This window comes from Aulostomus chinensis, chromosome 23 (assembly GCF_037954235.1).
Source record: "Aulostomus chinensis isolate RoL2024-O1b breed Wild chromosome 23, RoL_Achi_v1.0, whole genome shotgun sequence".
In the NCBI taxonomy this organism is placed as follows: domain Eukaryota; kingdom Metazoa; phylum Chordata; class Actinopteri; order Syngnathiformes; family Aulostomidae; genus Aulostomus; species Aulostomus chinensis.
This window is the reverse complement of record NC_141342.1, coordinates 9763024-9785487: the sequence shown is the minus strand read 5'-3', so window position 1 is coordinate 9785487 and position 22464 is coordinate 9763024. Positions and strand designations below refer to the sequence as shown.

Genomic DNA, 22464 nt, shown 5'->3' with positions numbered 1-22464 from the left:
CTAAGACAAGAGGACATTTATCATAATGTTGTGTAGTGGTAGTACTTTGGAGCAGAACTATTTGTGTCCATTTTGATGAATATCTGGAGTTTTATACAGCATACGTTTGTTTCAGCAGAGGTTTTGATAGTTCATGCGTAATATTACTTATAACTGAAATGACACACAACATGTGAATACCTCTCCTTTGCCACTAAATGGGCTCCAGTTGCTATATGACTGGAAGTTTCATCATCTATCGCAGTCATTTGCATCAAAGACTACTTGGCTCTTTAATGTGCTGAATGTAGACCCGCCTCCTTGGGGACTTGCAGGTACATTTAGAGTAAACATGGTGAGGCCACTCTGGATTGCTCATGCTCATTTAGCTGGTGAGCGGAACTGCCGTGTGCCATCTGGCAATAAAGAAACTGCATTAGTTAAGAGAGATTAGCAAAAACAAAATGAAGAAGGCTGCATAATAATTTATCCGCTTGAATTTTTGGACTGTCCTCTTTGTGTGTTTGGTAAACAGTTAACAGTTACTTCCCCTGGGTTGAGGCTATCTTTGCCTCTTTAAATGATTAACCCACTGAGGGCAAGTCCGTGGGATTTTCTCTCACCCCCAGCAGACTGGCAGTTATTTTGGAGCTTAACTAATCTCACCGTGGCATATGCATCAGCGATGTGTTGGCTTCCTTTTCTCGGTGCGGTCACATATTTGTGATGGAGGGCTTATTGATCCTTGACATTCCTTCCCTGTCTGGAGACAAGAGGCAATGTTTGAGCAAACTTGGTTTTCTTGAGAAGACAGAGGACCTGTTGGAAACAAAAGCTCTGCGTATTCAGACTCAGAGCACAGTGAGGAGCTCTGAACGGCTCCAGCGTGTTTGAGTGGAAGTTACTTTGTCTTTATTTTAACAGGAAATGGGCCTGAAACAGGAATTTCTGACCAACTGAAATAAAAACAGCAGGAAAATAGTGCAGACAGTAGGGGTCAATTATGGATATCTTGAGGAACAGCAAAAATCCATGGGTGCTGTATGAGAGGGAGGTTCCCCACAGGAGGTTTTGGTAAGTTTCATTTGGCTTGTTGTTGCTATGTAACAGATCAAAATTCATTAACTATTACGATGATGATTTTATTAAATTACAGAGCCCTGCAGTGGCCAAAGAGAGAGAAAAATATATCTTTTGAGGCCACAGGACATAAATTGTTCATGCAAAATGATTTGTGATGACAAAACGTAACTTGTTTCCAGAGACGACTTATATCTTGTGGCCACAAGATACCAAACACAAATTAACTTTACTAAATGCTTGAGTGCACAAAGTACAAAGTTCACCCTGACCTACTTCTCATTTAAATCTCCACTCAAAACACTCCAGACATTAACAAGACACTTATTCATCCACCCCACACAGCTTCACCACTTATCTTTGAGATACAGCAGTCAATTCAATTCCCTTATTTACAGACTAATGCACTTTTAATTCTTGGTAATTTTATGGTTCCATTGGTATTGGTTGATTGTGAGAGGTGATGCAAAGGGCCAGTCATCCATGTCCTGATGGACCTGGAAAGAACTCACAATGCTTGGACATGTGACTCATTGTTCCTGGCTGTAGTCTCCCAGAGCAACAAGGCCACACAGGAGCTGCTGTTGATGAGGACCATTTTGGTCTTTGAGACTTCATTTGTTCCCCCTCACCACATTCATGGGGACACACAGCTCTGTTTATGTCCCAGCTGATAAAGGTGTCTTTCAATAATAAGTGAATATCAGCTGTCTTTGGCTTCAAATGTGATATTAAATTTATGCTTTGTATCAGCAGCGTGTTGCCCCATGTTACCACTTGGGAGCACTGCTTTCACTCTGTAAAGACCTCTTTGTCTGATGTCACTGACTGAATGAATGGACAGAACTGAAAGATATGATGCAGGGATACCGAACAGTCTGTGCTCTTTTTGACTCAGATGGACTCTGTCAAAGGGCAGCACAGTGGTACAGTAGTTAGCACCGTCGCCTCACAGCAAGAAGGTCCCGGGTTCGAGCGGGATCTTTCTGTGTGGAGTCTCCATGTTCTCCCTGTTCCTGTGTGGGTTCTCTCTGGTACTCCAGCTTCCTCCCACAGTCCAAAGACATCAAGAGGGGACGAGGCTGATTGATACTCTAAATTGACTGTAGGTGTGACTGTGAGTGTGAATGGTTGTCTGTCTCTATGTGTTGGCCCTGTGATGGACTGGCGACCTGTCCAGGGTGAACCCCGCCTCTCGCCTCTCGTAGATGCTGGGATAGGCTCCAGCCCCCCCCCCCCCCCCGCGCGACCCTTACTAGTAAGGAATAAGCGGAAGACAACGATGGATGGATCATCAGTTGATAAATCTGTGTAATCTGTCAGGATGAGTCCAACAAACTGCCCGGTTAGTAAATGTGGGAAATGATGACAATCATGATTTCTAATTCCAGTGTAATTTACAAACATTCTGCTCGTTCAGAGAACCACAATCCAAACTAAAAATCTCTAAAAGAACTTGTATGTCTGCCATGGCAAAATTTCAACCATAAAACTTTCACCATCAGGCTCTAAATGAAGCTGTGAGCAGTAATCAGCCGGCCCACACACCCTCACACACACCAATGTCTGTTCTATAGAGTGAGAAAATAATGAAACATTATGTGAAAACATGATTGGATTTTGCACAGAGGAGCCAATTCATGTTGCCCCGTGATCTAAATATAATTCCTTGTGTCCACCAGGAGGTGCTAGAGATTAAATGCTTGTGTGTTGCTGTGCATCAGGAAAAGACAACACATTGTCATTTTGAATAAAAAGTTGCTATAGTAGTTCCTGTATTCACTAGGTGACACTATAACTTAAATTCAGCTTGCAGACGTCCTCAGGCTGAGATTCTCATCAAATATGTGATGTTTGGAAAAGACTTTGAGACCATGTGGAGTCCAGTGAAGGCAGTTAGCTTTTCTGTGGCGATATATCAGAATTGGGGGCATTGTCATGGTAACGCTGTTTAAAAAACTCACTGTAGTCTTCATAGTAAGAATAAGTTCTTGGGGGAGTTTTGACCAAATTTCAGATCCTTCTGTGCTACCCGATATGGGAGTACATAAAAAGTGAAAAGAAAAGAAAATTCCAAACATGTAATTTCCTGTCGCCACCAAGTGTTGCCATGACCCATGCTACACCTTCCATTAAGTTTGGCAAAATTCTGCCTCATTGTTTTTGCGTAATCCGAATGACAGACAAACAGACAACAATACCTCCTTGGTGAAGTTAACACCTGACCTATGAGGAAATGCTGTCCTTAATTGGCACACACACACATAATTAGCAGCTTCAATCTGCAAAAGGACGGTTTTCCTTTTAACTTAATGTTGCTGTTTCCGGGTTTTTCCAGCGATTCATCATTTGGAGTGAGTCCTGCAGCGAAGCTGAGTCCGGAGCACCTGCAACTCCTGAGAAATGCATTTACCTGTCAAAGAGGTGGCCCACATTCACAGAGGGATAGACTGAAAGGAAGGAGCCGGTCAGAAAATGAAGAAGGTTATATGAGGTTCGAGGAGTTCCGGGAGATCCTGCAGTCTGTAATTGGTCCAAGTATTGAGGATGCCTGGGTTGAGAGATTTTTCAGTGAGGTAATAACAAATTAACCAGTGTGACAGTTTCATTTATAACAGTAGAGCAGCTCATTCTGAGAGCATAAACATGTTCCATCAAAACATTAGTTTCCAGATTTTAATGCAGGGTCACTGTAACTCCCCATTTCTCCACGATCAGGTTGATATCTGCTGCACTGGACAGATGAAGTGGGAGCAGCTATGTTCTTACCTGCTTCTTGAGTACACTGAAAGTGAGCAGGCCTCCATTCCTAGAGCTGCTCTTCTCAACTCTGAGATGCAGGTCCAACACTGCTACCACAACAAGGTAGAAGTCCACTCTTTTAAAACTGAATAAGACAACTTGGTTACAGTGGCAAGGAAAGAATTCCTTCAATGGGGGATTCTTCTCGGCAGAATTAGACTGGGAAAGAGACGCAGAGCAAGAGAAGAAATGGTGGGGGGTGTGGTGGGTTTTGGGCAAAGATTTTAGCCCTGGGTTTTCCAGACAGACGGTGTAGATAACATCATAGACATATGATCTTTGATCCTGGTTCTTGTCAGTAAACATGCTGCATCAGCCTCATCTGTCTGTAGAGACTTGTTAGGGTAGCCTACAATAATCCAGCCTGGAAGTAATGGACGGTTTTTTGCGTCTTTTTGGGAGAAGATGTACCTACTTTTTTATAACATGGCACAATTTAACAAAGAACATCCCTGAATGTAGTTTGTAAATGTGAGGTAAAAGACAAAACCTGATGAAAGATAACTGGGTTCACTAAAGTGTGCTTGAGGCCAATGCCATCGAGAGTGGCTATAAATGATGTGTGTGTGTGTGCGTGCGTGCGTGTGTGTGTGTGTGTGTGTGTGTGTGTGTGTAGGGCAAAAGTACAAGTCCGGGGTGACAAGCAGCAGGGGTTGAACCAAGAGCTGCAGCTGAAGATATGGGGCACACATACTACACTCCATCTGGCTCTGCTGATAAATATAAAGGGGTTTAGTTTTGCCTAAATGAAACATAGGGGGGTAAATAGCATTGGTTCAAACACAGAGCCTTGTGGAACTCCCTGGCCACTGTACACCTACGAATGACTCATAGTTTAAAAAGTACTAAAACAGCTTACAGTTCAGAGACAGGTCCTTTGTCTGGTGCAATAAAGAGACCTTTTGTAATTTTTACCACTGGTTTCTCCATGTTATGATGAACTTAAATCCTGACTGGAAATCCCCAAACTATTATTATGTAGACTGTCTCTCAACTTGCTTTCACAAGGATCTTCGAGAGAAAGGGAAAGTTGTATATACAGTGTGTACTTCAGCGCTATCTATCTTTATTGTCAGCTAGCCTGTCGATAAAGAATATTTAATCTTATTTGATAAAGAAGTGCCAATTTATGGTAGATTAATCCTCCACTAACTCATTACACAAATCTTGTATGTCCTTGTTGCTTTGCAGCGAGAGCCAACAGTGCGTGTGGTTGCTGTTAACCATCCACCTCCACTCCGCTATATTAGCGTCAGTAAAGGGGGTCAGATTACTGTGTGGAACAGCAGCCTGCACATCCTCAAAACTGTAGGGGTGAGAAACACTATGGTTTTTAAAATATACAGTAAAAACACACACAAAAACACATCCTGAAACTTTTTACATTCACCCTCAGCTTGCTGGAGACACAACAGAGGAGGTGGCCCACAGGAGGAGGTTCCGAGGCTGGACCACTGATGCAGTCTATATGGGCAGCATCCACAAGGTTGCCATAGCAACTGATTGCAGGGATCTACATTTTGTCAATGTTGCCACGGCCAGTGTATCTGAAGAGGTCCAGCTGTTTGGTAGAAAACCCAAAGAATATTAACTACTCTACAATGAGGTGTAACAGATTTTTTTTTTTTTTTTAAAGCTAACAATTTGTTTTCTCATCATGCCTCCAAGGGTTTCGTAGCGTGCTGACTGCACTTTGTTACCATGATGCTCAGGTATTCTACTCTTTATTCTGATGTTGTTTGAGGTGACAAATTTATCCCTTGAATTGTCTGGTTGTGACTCAAGTGTCCAGGGTGTCCTCCACTACTACTGATGGGGGATGAAAAAGGAGGAGTCCACCTGCTGCGGTTCCTGAACCCCTCCAAAGGTCTTTTTCAAATTCCCTCTAAGAAAGAGAACAGCCCACAAAGGATTTTTTTCCCTGTAAGCTTGACTTTGCTTTTGTACTGAACTCACTACCTGGTTCTCAGTCTTGCTGTAGAAAAGAGTCAACAGCAATGACAGTATACGTTGTGCTTTTTTTTTTTTCATTAGGAAATCCGTAACAATGACAACATGGTCTCCCACTGTTACATCCCCGACATCCACAACGAACCAATCAACAGGCTCATGTTTGAACCCGGAGCTGATGTCATTATGTCGTCATCAGAGAGTGACATCACATCTGTGGTCTTTATGAATGCGTCCATGAACCGGAAGCCTTACATCTGGAAAGTCAAACAGGTAGATCAGATGTTAACTTTGAAAAATAGGCTTTGTGAACGTAGCATAGCTCTGAGGTAACACATGACTTGTGGAATAATAGGTGCCATTCTTAATCTAAATCCCTAATCTGCAGACACACCAAAAACCATTCCAATTAGCCTCCAAATCAAAGCTCTACATATTTTCATGCTCAGTATTTATTACCTCAACCATGGACCTACATCTGTTGGTTTGCTTCTCAGAAGAATGATGCAAAACTAAAAGATAACTTCAAAATGAAGATGTTGTCCAGGCCTTTTTTTTTTTTTAAATATGGGATTGGTGGCAGTTAGCCTACCAAATCGAGGAGTGTTTCATCAGCCCTGGAGGAAAGCAATGAATTTGGGGGAAGTTTTGCTGAACATAAAGAAAAAAAAATTCTGTAGATGTTCTTGCATGATTATTGTGATAAAACAAGAACAACAACATTAATTGTTACAAATAAAAAGAAATAAAATAATAAAAGATTGTTAAAAAAAAAAAAAAAAAAACAAGCGCAAAGGGATGTTTGTCCTTCTTTGATGTGAGTAGGTCAGATGGACCCACAGCCGTGTCGCTCTACTCTTGTCTGGGTGATACTGACCTAACTGGGGTCAAATTCTTAAAAGCAACCTTCACTCTAGGAAACCTGATCCTCACTTGAATTCTTACATAACCTCTTGACTTTATTATTCTTATCCAAACATAAGTTTTGTTTCCAAGAACAAAAATAAAACGTGATTTTGTCGGGATAATTTGAGCTCACACCCAACACGCAGTAAAGAACCGAGAAAAGATTACAAAACCTTATTAAACTCGGTTATTCTGCCTATAATTCAACATGACATCTTTTAATGAACTCACAAAATTTATGCTCCAATTACCTGTCTGGACGACTTCACCGTAAAACCACCCTTTCTGCCTTTTTAAAGGTCCTTGTGGATTTCTGTCCACGCTCAATCTTTCTGTCTTGACTTCTCTGAGACACCGTGGGTTTTTGTTACTTTTTCAGGGAGCCAAATGTTTTGACTACAATGCATCTCTGCAGCTGATGGTCACAGGAGGTCGTGACGGAGCAGTCCGTCTATGGACTCGATTCGTGACCTCCCATCCTGTAGTTACACTGCGGGGTCACTGCACTGCTGTATTGGATGTTGCAATTTACCAACCTTTAAGGCAGATTTTCAGTTACTCCAGAGATTCTGTGAGTTATCAAAGGGGTTTGTATAAAATTCTGAATCCTTACCATGAACTATTATTATCCAACTGTGGGATTTTGTTAAATATTTGCTGTTTTGTGTGCTCCCTGCCAGGAGCTGAGGGTTTGGGACATTTCCACCCATCAGTGTCTGAAAACTGTCACCCTGCCATTTCCCTGCCAACAGCACGGCCACATCCCTGAGCATGGCAACTTCCCTTTCCTGTTACTGAGCCCCCCTCTTCTTCAACAGCCTCTTTTAGTGGTGGCATGCAAAGATTACCTGGCACTTCTCCATCTGGCAGAGAGAGAGGGAGGACAGGGAGGGTGGTTGACAGATGAAGGAAGCGGACTTCGGTCAAAATTCATTAGCGGTCCACCTCTCTCCTGTGCACTGTACAACCCCACCCTGAGACAGGTGGTGACTGGTGACGCTAACTCATCAGTGAGCATGTGGGACGTTGAGACAGGAAAGAGACAACTGACAATCTCCAACGCTCACGGAGAGGACAAGCTCACTTGCATGACACTGGACTCCTCCCACAGAAGACTGATCACAGGGGCTTCCAGTGGCACCATCAAGGTTAAATATATCAATTTGTTTGTGGGAAAGTCTTTTTTATTTCACGCGCATGGGCATATTCATGAGAAAACCCTCTTGTTTCGACAAGGACAGGTGTGGAGCTTACTTAACGGCCTTAACCTTCACAAATTGGAGCCCGTCACAAACTCTGACATCACAGGGGTGACCTGTCTCCATGACAACCAGCTGCTGGCTGTGGGATGGAGCCAGCTGATCGTTCAGTATGACATTGCACATGCCAAGGTAAAATCAAAGGTTGCACTCAAAGGAGCATTGTCAAATAACCAGTTAGGAAATCTTTTGTGTTGCTGTGTGATGTCAGCACACCATTATAGCTCACTGTTATTAGCCTGCTGGCTAAGACAGTCCCATCAGGCACATGCTTTGTGTCACAGTCACTGGGGTCACAAGATTGCACAATGTAGTTTCAAACAATTACACACAAATTGAGTCTATTGTCTGTGTAATCTGCCATTTTTTATTTGTTTTTATTGTAGCGATGTTGAGTTGCTGCCCAGATTTATGGGTATTAGGCAACATCATTGCTGTTAAAAGGAACCTCAGTTGATAGAAAACAGAATTTTCCTGCCATGTCAGACACCCCGCTGAGACATCTTACTCATTTTGAACACAGAAGAATTCCACTAAATCTTGAATTCAGAGTATTTCCATAACACACTGTCATAAACTAACCTGATATCCTATGCTGAAGGGAATGAAGGAATGTTCCGGGGACCTTGCATAGCATTATCTGATATTTTCTAAAAAGTCTCTGAAGGTAATGGACCTTTACTGAACATTAGCAAATATCTCTTAAAATAATCTTTTCTATTCTTTTTTATTATTATTATTACACAAGTCCTGAAGTTCTTTATGTGACTATTTTATGATTACACTTTCATATTCCAGAAAGTACTTTTGCTAAACAAAGAAAACATGCCAAATGGTTCAATATAGGTCAAATGAAAACATCGCCGTTTGGACATGGCGTGTGGAAAAAGTTCCCTAAACACCAATTGTATTTGAACATTCCAAGAACCTTCCCGCCGCATAGAATGTCAACTTTTAATGTTCCCACAGTTGCTGAAAGAGTAGTGGGATGTTCCTTAAACATTCCGAGAATATCCTGAAAGTTCTCTGAATGTCTGCTAAGTAACGTCCGCCTAACCTTTAAAAGAACTCCCCATTCTATCCAGAATGTTCTCAGAGTTTTTCAAGGCGACATCCTTAACACGAGGTTTTCTATGAAAGTTCTGGGAACTTTTCTAGCTGGGATTCTAGGTCTTAGCTTCTGTGCTTGTGTTTTGAAAGAGAATAGAACATTAACATATCGTTGCATTCTTAAAATAATCGCCTTTTTCCAAGTTTTTCTGAAAACACAAAGAACTGGAGGCAAAACATCTTAAGGAGTTATTTTTGGCAAACAAATTGTTAAAAAAAAAATGGCTTCGGCAATTATTTCAACAAGGGACGATATCAAAGTGTGTGGTGTGTGACTTGGACATCGAAGGCAACGTGTTTAAATCAGTAGTGACCATTTGTTTGGGAAAAATAGATGAATGTTTATGTAAACTGAGCAGCAACTAGGATCATTTACTGGATAGACAAGAAAACGAGTTCCACATGCTGAAATATGGAACAAGAATAGTACTAAAGTTTTGGATCGACTGATAAAAACCTGATGTCACAAAAATAGAAGTATATATAACAGTAAAAGCATCCAGTGTCCTCACATTTTTTTGCTTGTCCACGATTTCCTCTCCAGATGTTGACAGCAGGATGATCAGTCCGCGTACAAATAACGTCTTGGTTTGTCTTAATACACTGAGGAACCCTGTAGACGACACTTAACTGGGATTTGGCCTCCACAGTTTTGTGACGAGTACATCGAAGCATGTCGATCCTAAAAGTGAACCCTCTGCCGGTACAAACGCATGAACTGTAAAGTGAGACAAATAGGGTGAAGCGATGTGCATATCTGCACCACCTTTTAACATTTCAACCTGCAAATGTTCTGCGGTTCAACCATTCCTTCAAGTCTACCGTAGCCACGCTGGTGCTTCTGCAGCAAATTCTGAAACCTGTTTTTCATCAGTTATAATGTGCTCCATTGTGATGCCTCCTATTTCAGCAGAGCCAGGTTGGTTCAAGAATACATTATATGTCCAAGAAAATTGCTGAGGGAGTGATTTAACCGTAAATTCTATCAGCAAGTGACGTAAATTACAAATACATTTAAACGCGCACCTGGCGAGATCAAAGACGTCCGTGCCATGAAAGACATCTGCGCCAATATCCCTCCGACATCCACAAGTTCCCAAATAGTTTGGCTGACTACAAGGGTTTAGGGCAGACAAGCAAATAAAACAGCTCTCCAGACAATTATTTAAGGCGATATGAAATTGTGAAATTCAGCGAAAATACTGCTTGTAAAAAAAATACCACATTGGAATGTAAAGTATTTGGTACTGGAATGGAATTAAAGAGCTACAGTAGGTAAAGAAGCCTGCCTGTAGTTTAAACACATCTGTGTAAATACAGGATTTCTACGTGAGGGCAGACATGTCATGGAAGTCCAGCTGTGTCCACAAATCTGACATCCTGGCTCTGTGTCAGTGCTCTTCCCTGGGGATGGTTGCCACGGCGAGCTATGACGGAGAGGTCATTATCTGGAGGTTGGAGACTCAAGGACCACTGCTTCGTCTACGCAGCGAGACACATGATGGGTACAAGAAGACAAGAATACAGCCTCTTTTTCTGTGTGTGTGTGTGTGTGTGTGTGTGTGTGTGTGTGTGTGTGTGTGTGTGTGTGTGTGTGTGTGTGTGTGTGTGTGTGTGTAGTCCATGTGGTAAATGGTAAAGATGCAATACTTCATCCAATTGCAAAGTTTTTATTTTGAATTGTGATCGTGATCCTTCCTGTAAAAATAACTAAGGAGGAGAGGGGTCAAACAATACATGCAAAAAAATACCAATATTATTGTTAATATAATCAAATTAATATATATTCCTTAACTTGGATTGTAAACTTGAATAGGCTTTGATTTGATTCGAATAAAATGTTAACAGTGGTTGTAATTAATTACTACAGAAACTGAAAAGGGCTGCATCTCGGGTTCATTATTGAGTGAAATAAGATTTTCTTGTTTTAAATGATTAATTTTGTTCATTTTCACAAAATAATGAAATAAACCTGTTACCCTGAGAAAATAAATTTAGCTATGTCATACTAATGCAGTAATCAACTCAAGAGAGCAGCATCAAAAAGTCATTAAAAGCAAAACCTTTCTTAGCTTCCTTAAAATATCTTTTTACTTGCAAAGTCGGATTGTTCCTGACACTACAGGAGAGAACATAGGGAACGTAGTTGAACCCTTTCTGTACTTTCTGTTTGTGTGTATGCAGAGCGGCACCGCCTGTAGACAGCCTCTTGTTCCTGCAGCATCGTGCTAGCAGCAGAAAGTTAAGAAACCGAGGCGTCCTGGTGTCATCACAGGCAGGCTGTGTCTATTTTTGGAGCATCACTGGACAGACGCACAGCTATGGTGAGCGCGGAGCTGTTTAAAGAGGAGAGTTTGATGCAACTAAGAAGATTTACAATAGGAGTGTGATAGTCTGGGGGATGTTAATGCAGCATAGACTTAAGTTGCTAGACAAGCAGTTGATAAGCAGCTGACAGTTTGAAATATTCTCCCATAAGATGGATTTACGAGCAGCCAACTCCATGACAGTTAGACTGAACTGACGACATGGCATTCTGCCACACCATTCCTGGAAACCCACAACTATGTCTCTTTCCAGATCCTGTCTGTGTTTAGTGGTGTGGGATTCATGCAGTGTGACCGCTGCATGTGTGTATGTGCATGCATATGCAAGACACTCCGCATTAGTGGTTGTATAGCTCTGTATGTGGCGATGCTTTTTTGTTACAGAACGTGACATAACAAGGAGACATGTGACAACAAAAAACCATGACAAGGTAGCAATTTGCCTCAAAAGTACATTTGTCGCAACAGTATTTCATAAAGGGCACAAAATCTGAATGTAAATATAGATTTTGTGCTGCGCCAAGCTGAGTGAACTCGGTGTACTCCCCGCGGGCCCGCTCTATGGAAACAAATTTGGTTTCTTTTTATTTCGGTTGTTTGTTAAACTACATGCCCCACCCCCATCCCCCTCGACCCAGGCCACTTCGATGCACCTGAGCAAGCAGGTGAACGTGTGCTGTCCCTGAGCTCTGATCAGCCTGAAAACACCATCCTGGTCTCAGGGGGCTCCACTGGCCAAGTTCAGATCTGGGACATCTCTCACTATGGACTGGATATTGAGGTAAACTGATATGGACAATGTGTGTATTAGTCACTAAGACGCCATGTTACTGAGAACGTCTCTGTCCACACAGCCAGTGAGTGAACATCCTCCCCTGCTGCAGTGTTGGAGGGCTCATTCCAGGGGACTGGTGAGTGTGGCAGTCCTTGAGCTGGCTGACAGACAGTTTGTCCTCACAGCTTCAGCAGATGGCTCGACTGGATTGTGGACAAATGATGGAGATCATGTAGGTTCTTTTGGTCAGGAGGCAATGTGGAATATCACTGACCTGACTTCACACCACAGGTAAAGATTTTTTTATTTTATATATTTTAATGATATTATAATGGATAATATTTGTATCCAGTTAATAATGGGATTTCAGCAAGGTGACAGAGACTTTGACCTCTGACAGACCAGCCAAATTTTTTCAGTTCATCCTTGAGTGCCATTGGTCATTTGTGGGGCGGCACGGTGGTGCAGTGGTCAGCACTGTCGCGTCACAGCAAGAAGGTTCCGAGTCTGAGCCTTTGCTCCAGCACAGGATCTTTCTGTGTGGAGTCTGCATGTTCTCCCTGTTCCTGTGTGGGTTCTCTCTGGTACTCCAGCTTCCTCCCACAGTCCAAAGACATCAAGAGGGGACGAGGTTAATTGATACTCTAAAGGCTGCTGGGATATGTTCCAGCCCCCCCCCCCCCCCCCCCCGCGACCCTAATAGGATAAGCGGAAGAAAATGGATAGATGGAGGGAGGGATGGAGGGATGGATGGTCATTTGTGTAAAATCTAGAGAAGTTCCCTCAAGGGGGCCTGTTCTGGCATGAAGGGGCTGTGGAGCATGAGATGAGCCAGAGATGCAGAGCATGGGGGAGGTTTTGTGTTTGCTCTACTGCAACATTGTGACTAAAAGAGAGCTGAGCCAGAAGGCCTTTGATCATGAAGTATTAGTCATGACCGAAAGAAGGAGGTTGGCTGAAAGCTTCTGGGTGGGGGGTGGGGGTGGTAAGGGATAAGGTCATTCAACCTCTGCTCCTTTGCCTCGAACAGAACCTGTTCATGCAGGTCTGTTAAGGTGCCACCTGGGCCCCTCCCTATTTGACAGGCACAGGCTTTGGGAGGTCATGGAGCAGACCCAGGACCAAGTGGAGGGATTATATCTCCAATCATGGATTGGACATAGACAGGATCTCCCAGTCAGGGCTAGTAAATGTGGATGGATGGCTGGATGGCTGGATGGATGGATGGATGGATGGACGGATGGATGGATTGATGGATGGACGGATGGATGGATGGATTGATGGATGGACGGATGGATGGATGGACGGACGGATGGATGGATGGATGAATGGATGAATGGATGGATGAATGGATGGATGGATGAATGGATGGATGGACGGATGGATGGATGGATGAATGGACGGATGGATGGATGATGAATGGATGGATGGATGGACAGATGGATGGATGGATGGATGGATGAATGGATGGATGGATGAATGGACGGATGGATGGATGGATGGATGGATGGATGGATGGATGGATGGATGACTGGATCCCTCAAGGCATTCTTACTAAATTGCATTAACAAGGAAGGGTCCATAACGCAGGCATGTTAGGTGACAGTGACCTTGCCCTTTGACCTTTTCAGTTGATCCTTGAGACCCAGAGGACACTTTAGCCAAATTTAAAGAAATTCCCTCAAGAGATATTGCATTAACAAAAAAAAATGGGATTGTACAAACTGAAAACTCCAGTCTGCAGCTTTCACCAGCGTGGAGACATAAAAAGATTCAAATGTTAAACCAAACTCTGCCAATCTGATAAATTTACTGAGTCCTCTGAGGGTTAACAGATCCAAACTCTGTTTAATTATTCTATGGATGAAGCATTAAGACCACAGATCTATAAATGTTCAAAATGACTACACACATGCAGATGTGAAGCATATTGGATTAAAAAGTCCAGATTTAGAGAATGACGTGTATAAACATGGCAGTCTCTATCAGGGATTAGATCAGTACATGCTGAAGCGTACCTATATTAGAAGGACTGCCAGGATCAGATACAGGATGCCATGTCAGCAGAGAACCTTGAATTGAATACGACTAATTGAATTTGGAGAATGTGTTGCAGAAGAATGCGTCATGGTTGAGTGCATCTTCCAAAACAAATTCGCCTCGCTTTTCTCACAGAGGACTTGAATAGAAACTTCATTTTGGTTAAAGGTCATGAAGTCTGGCTTGGCCCAAAGCTTTGCTGTGTGCTTGGCTATGTTTTATAAGAGAAAGATTGTCTGAAGTAGGTGGCACGTGCTTAGATATATAAATACACTCCTATATACTTTTAACATTATGGTTTAACTCTTGTTGGGACAGGCTGCTGGTGGCTTCCTGTGGTCTCTAAATTAAGACATTCCATATGGGTGCTTGTAGTGAAGCGAGCATGGCTGGTTGCTGAGTTTGATGTCTAGACTGCTCTAGTCTGGACAGCATTTCAATATAAGCACCGTTGTTCTCACGTTTGTCATAGTTTGACTTGTTAAATGTGTTCCACTGCACTTCACATGAATTCTATAATGTATAATTCTATAATCTCTTGATTTGCCCTCGAGCTTCACCAGCAAAGTTTTCATGTCGCTCCCCTGCTAGCACAAGATCAACTCACCTAGTTGGCGCAAATCAAGTGTATATTCCCAAGGGGTCAGCGTGGCTCGGAGGTAGAGGTGCCGTCTAGCAACCGCAAGGGTTGATCCTCACACTTCTCCATGACCACGTCGAAGTGTCCTAATGTTGGATGGATGCATATTCCCACATGATATGTTATCATGATGTTTAAGCCCCCCTCCTTTTATGTTCTTTTAATCAAACATCTCTCTGAATGCTAAGGCTGTTCTAGTAAATGGATTGCTGGGAAATTTGGTACAGCCTTGTCTCCCTCAGGAATGAATAAAATCTCCCGGTGAAAACTTTTCGTCTGCAGCGTCATGAAGTCAAAAATGTCTGCACCTGCAGCTGAGTGCAGAGGCACTTATTCACTAAACAACAAATACACGCGCGTTTATTCACCAAACTAAGCACGAGATATTTTTAAGTATCATAACTGCTCAACATCAGCATTTCAGCATTCTCCGCAGTTTTTAAACTTGTAAGCTACGCGATTACTACAAAAGAATCAGCCCTCAGAATCAGCTGATTTAAAAAAACAACAATTCAAGAATATAATAATTTAAAAAATGAGACCGTTTTACAAGTTACAGACCCTTGAACCACATAGGGAAGAGTTAAAATTCTGCACCTTATAATTCTGTTATTTTTCCGGCATTTTTAAACCTTTCTCACTCTATTAGGACGGGGGATACCAGACATTTTTAAAGAAAATACACACAGATCAGGCTCACATCACCTCCTTAAGCCACAATCTGAAGCCATAATCTTGTTTTTGTTTAGCACAACCTTTTCCATAAAGATGTTTAAGCATCACTTTAGTGGAATGCATAGTTTCAACAGCGAAACTGCACCAATTCAATGTCTATGACAGGATACAAGAGTAAGCACTGGGTACACTGGATCTTTTTTCTGATAAATCATTGAAGAAATCTTAAAAAAATGCATTTTTGGGGACAAGTTCAAGGGTTCCACATTTACAGAATAGAAAATATGATTTCTACATCAAAGATAGTAAAACGTTTTGTACTCGGAACTTAAAACAAATGTCTCGGATCACTGCAATATATTTGGAACAGATCACCAGTTTTAAATGGCTCTGTGGTCTCTAGCTTGTGCATTCATTAAGCTGAGGTCTTGCATAATGTTGAAATTAAAATGTCCGTCCTAATTTACCCAACAACAGTCCCAAAGTACACAGAGTACTCAAGCACAGGCCAACTGTACCACAGAGATGGAGAGCAGTCACAGTTCTGGTTTCAATCACATCTAACAGCAGATATCAGACTCTGCGGCAAAATATCATTCAGCAGCGACGTGTGTCAAGTTCCTGGACAGGGACATGAAAATAACCTTATTTTTTTTCCCTTGTGTGTGTGTGTGTGTGTGTGTGTGTGTGTGTGTGTGTGTGTGTGTGTGTGTGTGTGTGTGTGTGTGTGTCCTCTGGTGGTAATCTTTTGGATCTGATGCTTGCAGAGAGAGACGGACAGACCTGACACATGTCACTGAAGAGACTGAGAGAGATGAAGTGGGAACCATCGAGGTCAAAAATAACCCAGCTCACTCCACCACCCGGGGCCGACCTTCACAGGAACAACTCTGTACTGAAGGTACCTATTTGCAGTGGAGTGGACAGGTGTTTTGAAGTTTTGGACACACACACACACACACTCACTCACACACACACACACACACACACACAAAATGCTAGTCCATCCGTCCATCCATTTTCTACTGCTTATCCTGTTAAGGGTCACGGGGGGCTGGAGCCGAACCCAGCAGCCTTCGGGCGAGAGGTGGGGTTCACCCTGGACGAGTCGCCAGTCATTTGCTAAAGTCCCCTCCAGTAATTTTGGCTTTTGTCAAGTTTGTAGCTGAAGACATTCACTAGAAAGGGTTAAATCTACAGGTCAGTGTGGTCCAAGCTAATTAAATCTGATCCTCTGATTAAATCACATCCTAACCCACCATATTATGAAAGCAATCCGAGCATTCTTCACAAGAGCTCCAGACTTCACACCTGGGAAGCCTGGAGCTCAGCTCGGGAACATCTGGGCTATGTTCTGCTCCAGAGAAGCAGGCCACATTTTTAAAAGTGCAGAAATGCTTAAAGGTTTGTGTGTGTGTGTGTGTGTGTGTGTGTGTGTGTGTGTGTGTGTGTGTGTGTGTGTGTGTGTGTGTGTGTGTGAGTATATCTGCAAGACATTTCCTACACTTTCCTTTCAGTGTCTGCCTGTTAACTTAGAGCTTGCCAAAATAAGCGATTAGCTGTGCTTTCTCCGCAACCACACCCTGGCAGACACACACACACACGCACGCACACGCACACGCGCACGAACACACACACACACACAAGCCCATGTATTCATTTGTCTCCTGTCGCCAACTGTAGATTTGTCTTGCAGCAAAGCAGACACTGACCACAACCAACCTCAACAACCCATGGTAACGCACAAAGACACAAACACATGAGTCATCCTCACCCTAACGGTCCATTCATCTAATCATTATCTGTGTATCTGTGCCTGTCAGTATCTGTGTAAAGACGTTTGCTGCACAGGAGCATTGTGCTATCAGAGGAAGTGTCAGTTTGACGACATTGACCACATCGATCACTATTAAGGATTCGGGTCCTGCAGGTGAGTTTCTGGATCGTTCTCCTTCAGGCCTCATTGATGACCTTTTCATTCCCATAGCTCCCAGAGAGCTTCACTTCCCCTTGATTTTGCTACACTGCATTAGCCAAAATATTTCCTGATGTGAATCTTCCATGTTGAAGGTAGCAACATAAATCAGGGTTAGATAGACAAAAAACTCCAAACAACTCTCTCATGTCCCAGCTCTGTTGTCAGTATTCCTATTTGCAGCGTGTATCTTGAATGTATTTTATGATCTTCCTTTCATCTACAATAGGGTTCGCAGGTCTGAGTCCTTAAACCCGGAAGTATGAGGTTCACACAATTTTAAGATATTTAATGTTTTCTCCTGGAGAACAATATACAGTAAATACCACCAAGTGAATTTTGAAGCATCTTAAAAACAGCGGTTGCTATAAAACTGGCTGAACAAGGCTACAGAGGTTATTCATCATCACAGCAAGCACGTGGAAGGAGAGAGAAACAGGAAGCTAGTTGTGATGACAAATCCTGTATCTGTGACATTATTAGTTTGTAGCTTAGCATTAGCTTTTTCCTTCTCTGAACTGCATTTACACCTCATAACCTATGAAAGCGGTGTTCATTTGTGAAGATTTTTCTTGCCTCGCAAATGTCTCGTAGCTGTTGTTTGCCGCAGAGGTTCTTTTCAGCTGTTCTATCAGTTAACATCTATACACTCTATGTAAAACAAATTCCCAAAAAACTCTCAGAATCTCATTGAAACATTCAAACAAAAAAAAGGTCAGGGAAGGGGGAAAACACATTATTGTCACATTGGCAAATTACAGCACAAATGGAAGAGTTCCATAAGGGTTTCAATGTTGTTAAGACATTGATAACGAGAATCTGAGACAGTGTGTGACAAACCTTTGGCTCAGACAATTGTAATGTTACATTGCAGCTGCCCATCATAATGCTCTTGTTTGTATTGGAAAAAGAACAATTATTTTGGTCCCTATCAATCATTCTGACCCCAAAACACAGGACAATTGATCCCAAGTTGAACATTATAAGAATTTCCTTTGCTGCAGTGACCGATTCCTCACCAACACTGGTGTATTTTGAATTTCTCTGGAAAGTAAATTTGCATTTACAATCAGAATCCTACTGGAAGTGTGGTGGTTTGGGCTTGTGGACAGCGACTGCTGGCCAAAACACTGGGCAGCACAAGCAACTATAAAAGTCTGGATCAATGCTGCTGGAATGTGCCCATGTAGTTGCACTTCCTTCCTGTGGCTGTAGCGCTCTGCAACCAGGCTGAGGTTGTCCAGAAAATATGTGATTGATGGGAAGGGATAATGAAAGAGGGATGAAAGAAGAGCAATTCTATTTTAGATACACTTTATGTGGAAGAAACAGACTTTCGTTATTTCTCAGTCCGCATGCATGTCCTCTCCACTGCTGCAATTGTTTCACCTTTACTACTCTCAGTCCCAGTCCTCATCCTCTCTGTTTCCTTCTCTCCTAAACTGTGACCTCTGTGTGACTGCCAGTTGATCCGGCCGACTGCTCGAGAGGTCAAAAGGAAATTAAAATGACATCCATCAATTTATTACCTTGGATGTTCTCTTGAAGCAAAAATGTGTCTGCTGGTACTTATTTATGAACGCTAACTTAATTTCTCTGAAACTCACATTCTTTTCCCTTTCTAGGAGATTGATTTACCCACAATCCCCAGAAGATGCTATCACAGACAGCTCTGATTGGCAGCTCAGGATCGAACATCTGGAAGAAAAAGTCAGCTACCGGTCCAGTCAGAGATGCAGACACGCATAAGAATGCAGTTTTACGGAGCTGTAGCTTCAGTGTGTCTGTTTGAATACGTCAAACAAATACTCATCTGAAAGGATTTCCCCTGCAAATCAGTTTAATGTGTGACTTTTCACCACCGAGGACGGAGGACGTGTTTGTCTTTTTGCAGGACGACACAAAAACTATCCAGTTGGTTTTCATGAAACTTGGTGGAGAGGTATAGCATGGGCCAAGGAAGAACATTTAAGATTTTTGGGCAGATCTAGTCAGCGGTTGACTTTAGATTCATATTATAATGGCATTTAAAGTGAGTGGGATTAATGCAGGAGCCATTTAACTCACTTCAAACCTACACAGATTTACAAGCTTGCTGTTCTGACGTGCTTGGACCTCCATTTAAGCTTGAAAATACAAGATATTAATCTTTCATGTTATACTATGCATGTCTTAAAACTGTCTGGGTCAGAGGGTTTCCGAAGTAAAGGGTTTTATAGCTTTGTGGAGATTTCATTAGTATGTAATTTGACCATTTTGGAGCTGAGGTTTTTTTGGGGAGCAGAAAAAAACACTGCAACTGCATTCAGTGAATCAAGACGGATCTATGAGCCCCCCCCTCTCTCTCTTAATGTAAATGTCTAAAAACGGCTAATTTTGGGAGTTTGAGATTGAAACCATAATTGATAAGTAACCCAAGATGCGGCGCTCATCCTCTGCAGGAGCAGGAACAGGCTGACTTTCTCTTCATTTTCTCAATTCTTCAGCTCCCGATGGGCCTGTTTATTGGAAGATACTGTATATGTTCACGTTCAGCAACTTGAGCGCTAAATAAAAATACAAAAAAAAGCTACATATTCCAAATGAAAACACAGTTTCTCTTTAAATAAACTTCTACAAAATGTGAAATTGAAAAGTGGTTCATGTGGCCTGGTGGATAACCCATCGAGGAGCTATTTCAGGGAGCAAGGCTCCTCTCCTTGGCTCAAGTTTTATTTGGACAAATCTTCCAATTTTCATGAAACAGTCTGGTCTATGGTTTTGTTTTGTTTTATTTTGTGTGCACCCATCTTCTGACCTTTATGGTACAACAGAAACGAGAGCTGGCAGGGACAGAGAGAGACTTGAAAGCCTAACAAACAAAAAAACAAAAACAAAAAAAACCCCAGCTTTTAGCCAAAATATGAGAACCACTCATCCAAACACTGCACTTCCTTAGATCCCTGGCAAAATGAACCTGCCAAGTTTGAAGTGGAGTGCATGAACAGGACACACACACAAATACACAGAGTCCCTCCTTTATTCCAGAGATTTTTAAGGAGGTATGCTCTAGTAGCCTCTTATCTGTCTTTGTATCTGACACCATGTCTTGAAGAATATTTTAGCAATGCCTATTTTTTTGTTATTAACGTAATACTCGATATCCCTGTCCGCCTCCTTCCCCTCCTCTTTAAGGCCGCACGTGTTCATGACCCTGTTTATGGTATTACAGTAATTCACATTACTTTAGGGTTTGTTAAAAATCCAGATTTTGAATTCCAATTTGAATTTTCCTGATACTTTAAAGTACTTTGTCACCAGACAAACATCTTATCCATGTCACACATTCAGCTCTGCTCTCATATTTCGTTGCTTATTTCCTCTCCATATTATATTTTACAGCTTTTTGTACATGCCCACTCACCCCCTGAAAGCTGTGTTATTTTAAGCGCTGGTCTGGATGTTTTAGTGGAGGAAGTAGAGTGCAGAGCCCTCTCTCTCTCTCTCTCTCTCTCCAGTTTTTCTCTTAGGGTTACAAACAAACTGGAACAAACACTGTCATGTCAGCTGCACTTTTGCCCTCTGCTCACTGCATTATTGATTTTCTGCCAAAAGTTTTACTGTTATGTCAGTAATATTTTTTATCTGGATGTATTATACCATTACATTTTCCCCCTTAAGTCTATATATTCCCCTCCTTTTGTGCAGTAAAATATAGAATTAAAATGGCATATTAATATATTACCATTATATCATTATTGTGACTGCAGACAGATATAAAATGGAAAGGTCCTTCCATCATGAAAAATACATCTTGTGAATGAATTACATATTTTTAAATCATGCATTCGGCTCAAAAGGACAAAAACAGTTTCTCTTTTTTTCCTCTGTAGATTAAAAACTTGTGTGCATGTGTGTTTGCGTGCATGTGTGTTTGCGTGCATGTGTGTGCATACGTGTCTGTGTGAGTGTGTGTGTGTTTAGAGTGTGAAGCAAAACAGAAGCTCTAATCTGGTTCAACGGCAGGTTAAAGCCTCCCTCTCGCTAATTTCCAACACCAACAAAGACTTCTCAGGCTGTTTTCTCTTCAGAAAGGCCAAAACACCCTGGAGAGTTACTCCCAGACATTGACGCATAATTTGGATCCGCGTGCGCGTACACACACACACACACACACACACACACACACACACACACACACACTTGCACACAAACAGACAACAGATGTTCCAAAATACCACAATAACGACGGTACAGATGCAGGCTTGGAAATGCCTTGCAAAGTCTTCTTTGCCTCAGTCTAAAATTGCTGAATGCTTTTCGGAGCAGACATGGCCAACAAGCAACTATCATAATTCACACGCTGGATGTTTTCACAGGAATCAGACGGAGCAGAGAGAAGGTGGCCTGTGAATGAGGGGAAGTGTTATTTTCTCTGCACGATTCCTCGTATAAAGTTGTTGTATTTTGGGGGGCTTTTTTGAACTTCTGGCTGTGTGGAGCAGCATGAGACAGAAAATGTGAGGGATGCATGTGTGGGAATAGCTACAGAAAGGAAAGTGCTGCTTGGAGCTTTGCCTGGAGTGTAACAGGCTGGGGATGTGTGTGTGTGGGGAGGGAGAAAAAGGAGGGAAGGTGAGAGGCATGAAAGAGAGGAAGAAAACTGCTGAAAGTTTGAAGGAGGAATGGTCGGAGGAGGAGATGAGATGTGATTGGAAGGCAAAATAAAGAAAGTTGACTCAGGTTGAAGAGGAGCTGGGAGGGATCTTGTCTCCCCAGCTGCTTGGAGAAACATACATGCCATCAGGCTAGTCAACAGATTTGACACATCTTTTTTTATACATGTACTCATGAAAGCAAACACCTTCAACATATACACACACTTGAATGAGAACGAGACTGCAAAATACACACACATGCGGTGTGGATAAAGCCAGCTGGCCGTGGTTTCATTCAGATCTGCTGCG

General features: G+C 42.3%; 1 protein-coding gene across 6 annotated transcripts; it reads left to right on the top strand.

Moving 5' to 3' along the window:
• The first annotated feature begins 431 nt into the window (after positions 1-431).
• LOC147239440 (cilia- and flagella-associated protein 337) lies at positions 432-22327 on the top strand. 6 transcript variants are annotated; one of them, XM_086196269.1, is made up of 19 exons: positions 432-1053; positions 3398-3635; positions 3778-3924; positions 5053-5175; positions 5258-5429; positions 5530-5573; positions 5647-5784; positions 5896-6084; positions 7097-7288; positions 7398-7865; positions 7959-8108; positions 10482-10591; positions 11271-11410; positions 12052-12194; positions 12268-12479; positions 16311-16444; positions 17240-17279; positions 17367-17473; positions 19144-22327. In XM_086196269.1, exons 1-19 carry the CDS (start codon positions 983-985, stop codon positions 19149-19151), a joined length of 2826 nt encoding a protein of 941 aa, XP_086052395.1. In that variant the 5' UTR covers positions 432-982; the 3' UTR covers positions 19152-22327. The 6 variants fall into 6 exon arrangements, with proteins under 6 accessions (XP_086052395.1, XP_086052393.1, XP_086052392.1 ...); XM_086196267.1 differs by having other exon boundaries at positions 10482-10624; XM_086196266.1 differs by having other exon boundaries at positions 10407-10591.
• Positions 22328-22464: the final 137 nt, after the last annotated feature.

Bases quoted from the DNA above. Each gene is read 5' to 3' on its own strand.
- LOC147239440 (XM_086196264.1), top strand. From the start codon at position 983: ATGGATATCTTGAGGAACAGCAAAAATCCATGGGTGCTGTATGAGAGG. The intron at 5,176-5,257 runs GTGAGAAACACT...ATTCACCCTCAG, and splicing joins ACATCCTCAAAACTGTAGGG to CTTGCTGGAGACACAACAGA. The intron at 6,085-7,096 runs GTAGATCAGATG...TTACTTTTTCAG, and splicing joins ACATCTGGAAAGTCAAACAG to GGAGCCAAATGTTTTGACTA.